General features: G+C 43.9%; 1 protein-coding gene across 3 annotated transcripts; it reads right to left on the minus strand.

The window, feature by feature from the left end:
* Nucleotides 1-1,277: 1,277 nt before the first annotated feature.
* On the minus strand, nt 1,278-2,997 carry LOC136502143 (NAC domain-containing protein 83-like). Of its 3 annotated transcripts, XM_066497616.1 has the most exons (3): nt 2,843-2,997; nt 1,781-2,761; nt 1,278-1,681 (listed from the first exon to the last, which is right to left on the minus strand). In XM_066497616.1, exons 2-3 carry the CDS (start codon nt 2,415-2,417, stop codon nt 1,362-1,364), a joined length of 957 nt encoding a protein of 318 aa, XP_066353713.1. In that variant the 5' UTR covers nt 2,418-2,761; nt 2,843-2,997; the 3' UTR covers nt 1,278-1,361. The 3 variants fall into 3 exon arrangements, with proteins under 3 accessions (XP_066353713.1, XP_066353712.1, XP_066353711.1); XM_066497615.1 differs by having other exon boundaries at nt 1,278-2,616; XM_066497614.1 differs by having other exon boundaries at nt 1,278-2,761.
* Nucleotides 2,998-8,548: the final 5,551 nt, after the last annotated feature.

Here is an 8,548-nt window from a genome sequence, read left to right on the forward strand (position 1 = left end):
CGCTGCTGGCGAAAGTATGATTCGCATTTGTTGATGAAGAGCAGCGGATCAGTCTTACCATCGTAACGGGGAAAATCCAATTTCTGGAATTTCGGAGGGCGATCAAGATCGCGCGCCCCGTCCTGGTGACCGCCGGCGCTGCTGTCCGTTGAGGATGACGCCTTGTCCTTCATGGCCGCCATGTCGGACTTCATTGTTGACAGTTCCGAAGTGAGGGCCTTCAACATCTCCATCACGTCGGCCATAGTTGGCTCACTCATGGTGGCTGGGTGCGGCGCGGACGCGGAGGATGATGGTGGTGATGGCGGGCTGCTGGGAGGGTGGGCGGCGGCTGTGGTGGATTGGGTGGGGCGGATGGGCGAGGATTGCCGGGAAAGGGAACGCCTGGAGGCTGATACCAGGTTGTCAAGGGCAGCGAACCCCTGACTGGCTGGACCGCGGCTACGGAGCTCGTAGCCGTCGGCCGTCTTCTCCGGTGAGGTTATACCCCTCTTCCGTAGGCTTACAGAGAATAGAGAGATTAGGGATAACTTTATTGCCTGATTGATCATGACCTCTAATACAGTTTATATAGGCCCATGGGCCGCCACACTTGGCAACAATAAAATAGGAAATAACTAATTAGGGATGAATCCCCTAAACTTAAGGCCAATCACTTATCTAATCAAATCAGCCACTTTCCTTAGCCGCACCTTCCTCCTGATCACCCGCGCCTGCTGCCTCAGCGCGTGCTGCGGCCCGCCTGACATCACGGGCCCTTCGCTGGCGTGCGTAGGTGCGGCCCCACATGACACTAATAATCACACACAAATGCAATCTGATTCCAAGAAACCACACATGTTCCTAATCTTGCTTCTTCTCCACTAATAGTGTAGTAGTTAAATATAAACAAACAAATAAGTAGACACAGAAGCATTCAGTCTAATCAATAGAGTTAACAGTATGTGCATCCTTAGTGAGTACCATTAGCTTCAGGTTCTGTTTATTTGCTCAAACTGTTACTGATTGGTAATAATTGAGGAGTTCACAACTCCATAGTAATTCTCACCTTCTGCAGCATTTATCAAGGTTCTTTCAGTATCATTGATTGTATTTAAGTATAAAACAAAAATAGTAAAAAAATGATAGCAGAGAAGCAGATTTTGAATTGCCCACATACACCAATGGTCACAAATAGGATCTCATCAAGTATCTTTAAGACAAATCAAGATGGTTAAACTAACTAGTACTAAAAAGGCAGTACAGTTAAACAAAAAAAAAGGCGGCACCTACGAATCGAAGAATCCTCAACAAAATCAACAGATACAGCAATTCGCTATCTCAAGCTACAAGTTAAGGAGCTAAATCAATTTTTGGCGTGTTTAATCATGCATCCGGCACCATGGTCTCATTGCGAAGTCAAAACCAGGCACCAAATCAGACAAAGAGTTCATGAAAGCGAAACAGTCATCGTCCTCCACCAGCGCGGGCAAGTCCTGATCATTGCCTGCTCCTGCGCCCGCCCCATCAGCAGGATTGGCGTTGACAACATCAGCCACCGCCACAGGAAGAGAAGTCACGTACTCGGCCTGTGGTGCAAGCGGGTACTCACCGATGAACAGGGCAGGATCTTCCTCTGCAGCACACCAGGTAGTGGCGTTGTCCTCCACCAACGCGGGCAAGTCCTGATCATTGCCTGCTCCTGCGCCCGCCCCATCAGCAGGATTGGCATTGACAACATCAGCCGCCGCCACAGGAAGAGAAGTGGCGTGCTTGGCCTGCGGTGCTAGTGGGTACTCACCGATGAACAGGGCAGGATCTTCCTCCGCAGTACACGAGGTAGTGGCGAGGGTTGCATCGTCCACTTCATCATCGTCCTCACCGTCGCTGCCCCAATCGTCCGCGTCCCTGTTGTGCTTCTTGGCGTTCTTGCCGTGGCCACTGTGGCGGATGCAGTACACCCTCATCGGCGACCGAGCGAACTCAGGTGGGGAAGTGATGGAGTACTCGTGCATGACCCAGCCCGTGCTGCCTTTGACGCCGCGCTCGTGGAAGCTGAGCGCGTACTTCTCCCACTCGATCTCCTTGGTGCGGCCGCACACGCTCACGCGCATGCGCTTCTTGGTTTCCTTTTCCTTGCCTTCTTCCTGGCGCTTTCTCTTGCCCTGCCCTTCCCAGGTCCCGTGTCCCTCGCAGGTCCGCTTCTGGCGGTTGCCCTTGGCGTTCAGGGCCTGCCCCACCGCGAAGAAGAAAGCCTCATGCTTCCGCCCATGCTTCTCGAGGAGAGCCCACGGCGGCGCGCTCAGCGGATCGTCCACGATGATGTCGTTCGGCGGTTGGGGCTGGTCCTGGATGCAAGGGAGGAGGTGAAGCCTGACCACCTCCACGTCAGTGGGCACAAAATGGAAGCCAGGAGCAAGACCAAGCTGTGCGGCCATGGACGGTGACTCTATTGCTCCGGCGGCGGCGGCTCGCTAGGGATTATTGGCGGGCGTGGCGGTAGAGAGGAGAAACGCGAAAGGGATCGGAGTGGGCGCTAGAGGAGATGGGATCGGGGGATTTATGAAACCGCGGGAAGGGGAAGGCGAGAACCCAAAACGCGTTGTCGATCCAGCCTTCTGAAATCCGACTCCGACTCTGCACCGCGGAAAATTAAGACAATCCGACTACAGATACCAAGTACGAGGAGGGAACAACGACTATTGTTGGTGCCAACATGCCCATAGAGATTAAGATCAATTACTCATTCAATCTAAGTCCAAATTCCCCAAAACCTGAAAACCTATTGCAGGAAAAATCCCCAATTTTTTATAGAAGCACAATAAAATCCAAACAAAAGGAAAGTTCATGTTCGTCGACGTACTAGTTCGTCATCCCCGTGGCCACCATCTGAGCACGACGAGGCAGGCTCTGTCGTGGAACCAGCCGCCACCCGCCGGGCTTTGCTGAACCTCCCGAAGGCGACGCAAGTCGTCGCTGCACGTGGCGGCGAAGAAGAAGGGCTCGCCGACGTACGGCTTGTTCACTTTCTTGGGCTGATTTGGCTGGCTGGCGCTGGTTCGTTACGAGAGGAAAATACTGTTGGCTTGGCTGGTTTGGTCGGCTTGAAATCAACAAGCGAATAGGCTGGTAAATCCTTATATCAAAAGAATCCTATGTAAAATTTGAGAGAATTCAAGGCTGAAAACCAGATATTTTAAAGAAATTATAGCAGATCAACTATTTATTATTTCTATTTTAAAAAATCATCTTCAGAGTCCGTTATTGTTTATTTAGCTCTTAAAAGAAATTAAAGCAAACTAGACACACTTTTTTTATTTTATTTTTATTGTTCAATCTTTTTTTCTAATAAAAGCAAACTAAGAATAATAAAAGAAAAAGAAATACTTATCTAGATATACAGGGCATGTTTTCTCCCCTAAGATAGTTGTTGTCGTGGTTGCTCAACGAGATGGCCGGATGTGGAGGTGCTAAAACAGAGCCTTCCAATTTTGATTTTGTTGTTGCTGTTGTTGCTGGAGGCTGGCCATCTCATGTCCCATGCTTATCTACCATTGTATATGATTATGTAACATACATTGTATGGTATCGTTTTGTCTATTCAATGGTTGCAGAGTCTGTTGACGAAGCAGGTGGAAGGCCTCCTAGAGTCATGATATCCCTCGGACTAGAGAAAGACATGCGTCCTTCCTCGGTTCACTAGGTTCGCTCTTGAAGATGAGGATTCTTGAGGTGGTGCCTCCAGTAGTGGCACTTTCAATGGTGGTGCCACCTTTTTCTGCTAAACCTATCTTGGTTTTAAATTTGATTTTGGTTTGACATGTTCATTCTTATTGCCTTGTTCTTCCTCCTTGTTTAGTGTTTCGATGTCAATCATCAACAGTATAAGCTGGCAACATCTTGTGTGTATCATTATTAGTCGATTTAGAACTTTCACTTATAGAATTTGAGGGATCAACTCCCCCACACTTTGCTCGAAGTGTGTTCTGCTTATAAAAACAAGGTAGAGATCAAGTGCATGGACTCTGTTGGTGGGAAAACACCAACAGAACCAAAACTTCATTTATTCTTCTTTAGCCTTAGGTATATTGAATCATGATAAGGTTGATGTTATGTGCATTATTTATTCTTATAACAAGGGTGATAAGATCAGAAGGATAACAGAAAGAGTGGAGTTGCTCAACCTATGAAGGATTGTCCATCTTTATAATGTATCAAACTTTATATGATTATGACTATCATCTTCCAAAGATAAGATATGCAACATTTTAGCTCATTTGGTTAAGACTATGAGATCAAGAAAGTGGTGCTATGAACAAACTTAAGGAACAAACACATGTTGAGTTAATCAAGTTAAATCAAGCAAAGTTGTAACTCAAACGTGTTTATGTCTTCATTTATGTGCATACCAAGATCAATAGGAAAATGATGACCACTTATCTTAAGATGTTATAAGAATAAATAATGCTCGAAGCAGAATGATGACCACTTATCTTCATTAATGATGACCTTCATTATTGAAGCAGAATGACACCATGTGATGAAGGGCAGATTACTTGTGGTGGTCGTCTCTTTCTGCTCGAAGCTTTCCTTGCTTGAGCTCTTCATGAGTATCTTGTCTCCTATGTCGCACTCCCTCTTTCTCATTCTTTTACCATGCCATCTTTTTGTTCTTTCTTTTGAGGATCTTGTCATTTTGTTTGGACCTTCTGCTCTACTCATTGTTTCTTCTCTGCAAAGGATTAGTGGACAGCACATATCCAAAGGAGTATACAAATGATTTAAAACAAGGATAGTGTTGTCATAGAGCTAAAGGTCATCTGTATCCCATGTTTTAAATAATGTGCATTTATTATTCACCACTACTTCAATTTTTCAACAAGGTTCAGGCAAAAATGTGCAAAATTATTTTGAAGAATATCTCAAACCTTGATTTGTTTCTTCGAATGATCTCCTAACATTCCTAACAAAATTTGAATATTTTTCTGCAAGGGTTAGTCCACATATACAACCAAATTCTATACAAGTATGTTTTGATTTAATGATTATGTTCGTATAATATGTCGAAACATACTTACAATAGAATAAGAAAGTTTAAAAGACTAAAGAGATTCATTCGAGTAGAAACAACAATATGTATGGTGACTCAAAGGAGCATGATTATTTAAATTGTTACTTATTAGAGATTTAGCAAGTTGAGCACATCACAAAGGTAGGGATGACCAAGACAAACTAGCAATATGACATGAGATGTTTTAGAGAACTCTATTCCCCACACTTGAATTTTGCAGAATGCATAATCAAGTTTGGTTGACAGAATTCTCTTGTGAATGTGATTCCATGTTGCATAATGCTTGGTTGAATCTACCTTGTGTTTTCCTTTGTTTTATTGAAATTATTAGTGACAAAACATACCTGAAGGAAGCTTATCCAATTTACCTATTGGCGAGAGCTTCATGGCTTTAGGTCCATTGAGCAGGACCTCTTCTTGCCTTTAGCTTTTCTTTGCACCATCCAATCCTAGAGATGAGGATACGGACAATTGCATGTTCTTCTTCCATCAACCTTTCTTGATTTTTGTTGATCCTTGGTTGACGAGTTAGGGGTTCATTAAGATGCAAACTCAAATTTCTCCTTGGTTGTCTTTGTCCTCTAATGACATGGCGGAGAGTTCTTCTTCTTTGTTTGTTAGTGATACGCCAGCCATCTTGATAGTCGAGGAAGAAACCTCATTGGAATTTGCATGAAAGCTTCATCTCTGATGACTTAGGGATGTCTTCTCGTGTCCATGGTTGTTCATGATTCCATGAGACACCATCTATAGATCACCATTGATTGATGACATTCTGTTGACATAAGATTGCACGCCATGATGTAGTGGCATCTCGTTGTCTTGGTCCTTGCTGCCGATATGCGAGTTGGTGTTTTCAAAGATGATGAAAGCAGACATCAGTTTGGCTAATATGAGGTGAGTTGCACCCTGCTTCTCATCAGCCTCCTAGCTTGAGTCCTAAAAAGGTGAGTTGCTAGGTTGCTAGGTTGCCTTCGACGTTACTTATGGCCTATTGATTTGTTCGTCCACTTCCTATGATTGAATAACGAAGTTGTAACACTACCTCCTTTCCTTGGCTAGCAACTTGCAAGTGAAAAGTAAAAGAGACCAGGAAGGATATTTATACTCGACGTAGACGCTAACAAACGTTAGAAGACTGTGAGTCCCCGTAGCGTTACTAATTACTAATAAAATAGATTCAGAATACGAGTAGTCAGAGTAGTAGTCGAGGGGTTGGCACATTTTCCTATTCTGATTATGAGAAAGTCTAGTGCGTTAAATACTGTCAACGCAAAAACGTCGACACACAGCAAAGCGGAAGGATCTGCTTAATGGAGCAAGGCTGGAGATCCGCTTGGCTTCAATGCAGGACCAGTCGACCCTGCAAATTCCTCCCGAGGGCATGCCAGTCAATTTGACCTGTAATAGACAAGGAGCGAAAGCTTATTAGTAATTTAAGGTGGAACATGCCAGTTTTTGCCCAGACAGTTCCAAGTGTGCCGCTTCAGGAGCAGCCAGTGTTAGCCCACTGGATCACGGAGATATCCGACCACTCACAAATGTTCCCAAGCACGCGTTAGTGATGCCGACCACGAACCATCATTATTTTACCTCTAGTCATAGTGTGTGGTCGGACAACGTTAGTCGTGGTCGACAACACTGGTGAGTGCTCAACGATCCAGTGGCCTAACAGCCAAATGGGAAAATCGATCAAATAAACTGATACAAGAAGAAAATCGACTGTTAAGAACTGTAATGCTCACAGGTTGTGACTGATTTTATAGTGACAATTGCGACGTACCCAATTTTAGTGATTCTTTTCCTTGAACTATTAACATGTATGTGTCAGAGATACATCACTAGCTAAATCAGATTTCTATCAATACGTAGTGTAGAGCCAATGAATTTAGTAAGAAAAAGGGATATGCCACGCACACAATCGACTATTTGATACAGACAGACCCATGAACTGTCTAGACCTAATCCATTGCCATCAACAGTGAGGTTCGACCGGATCGATGTAGCTTGATGATAACAACAAACTAAATCCAGAGAATTCATAGAATCGACCATACTTTAATAGGTTCATGAGAGCGTGTCATATTTGTAAAAGCGCGGATGAATCGGCTAAAAGAGCCGATTCGGGTTGAAAAAGGATCATAGCATGTGAACAATCAACTATTCAACACGAGCAGACCTATCAACTCCTCAAATCTAACATATTATCTTTAACAGCGGGGTTCGACCGGATCGATGCAGCCATAATAAAGATAACAGATTATATCCTTAAAGAAAACAAATCGACTCATATTTAGCAGGATCATGAAAACACACTATGAACATTGAAATACGGGCGATCGGCTATTTAGTCGATGCAGGCATAGCAAACAGCCAGGGCCATGCCTGGTCAAAAGCAAACCTACCAGCTAGCATCCTCCAATCTAGAGTACTAACAGTGGGGGTCGACCGAATCGATGCAGCCGTGATAGTGGGCTATAGACCAGATTCAACTAGCTAGTAAACATCCTCAAGATCAGACATGCCTTGACCGCGTACTATGCACAATCAAGATCAAAGTAGACCAGCCAATAAAACATAATCCATCATTTGAAGTAAGAACCATTGCAATGTAACAAGATAAACGAGGGATTAAAATGATGTGAGGCCGATCTAGATCAATCTTGACTGGGCAGGTTGATGTTGCTGCAAACTAACGACGATAAAAACATCAGCAAGATCGATAACTTAATGAATCTACCCGAAGGATGCCACCCTTAGGTAGAGCCGATAACTTGACCTTAATTTAATTCGAGCAGTGGAGGTCGACCGGATCGATGCAGTCATACTTAAACTAGATAAAGATCGATAACTAGCTTATACTAGAGTTCATAGTGGATGTCGAACTTAACCGATGCAGTCGTACAAATAGAAATATAAGCCATGATGGTACTTACAGGCAAGCCGGAGGTCGGCCGAACCGATGCAGCCCTTCTTGTTGAAGAACTCATTAGCTTCTACTCTACTCCTACTCCTAAGGGTTGGCACGGAGCCAAAAAAGAAAGTAACTTGTATTGGTTGATTGGATGTCCTTTTTACAATAGTCGGGGTCCAATATTTATACCCGAAGCCTAAGCATGAATCCTACTCAAGTATGACTCAGTACAATCTTTGGTATAAAAGAAAACATTCCTAACTTAAGATAACTTGGACCCTAATCTTTCTCTTTTTGTAGAGTCTGATATGTATTTCCCGACGCCAACCACAGCTCTTTGTCGTTATCGGTCGACACCAACCACAGCTCTTTGTCGTTATCGGTTGACGTCATTCAAAGAGAGCCGATTTCAGTGTCATATCTGAATCAACTAATATCGATCCTTATGCAATTGATTCTTGATTGACACAATCTTGGAAGCTTCGAGTTCCTGTATTCTTCTTCCCAAATTTTGGTGTAAACACATGCCCCCCAATTTTGGAATAAAAATGATTTTATTCCAAAATTCCTATTTATTTATTTAC

Source organism: Miscanthus floridulus, chromosome 13, assembly GCF_019320115.1.
Source record: "Miscanthus floridulus cultivar M001 chromosome 13, ASM1932011v1, whole genome shotgun sequence".
NCBI classification, from domain to species: domain Eukaryota; kingdom Viridiplantae; phylum Streptophyta; class Magnoliopsida; order Poales; family Poaceae; genus Miscanthus; species Miscanthus floridulus.

Excerpts from the sequence above, each read along its gene's own strand:
- LOC136502143 (XM_066497615.1), bottom strand. The coding sequence starts at position 2,417 with ATGGCCGCACAGCTTGGTCTTGCTCCTGGCTTCCATTTTGTGCCCACT.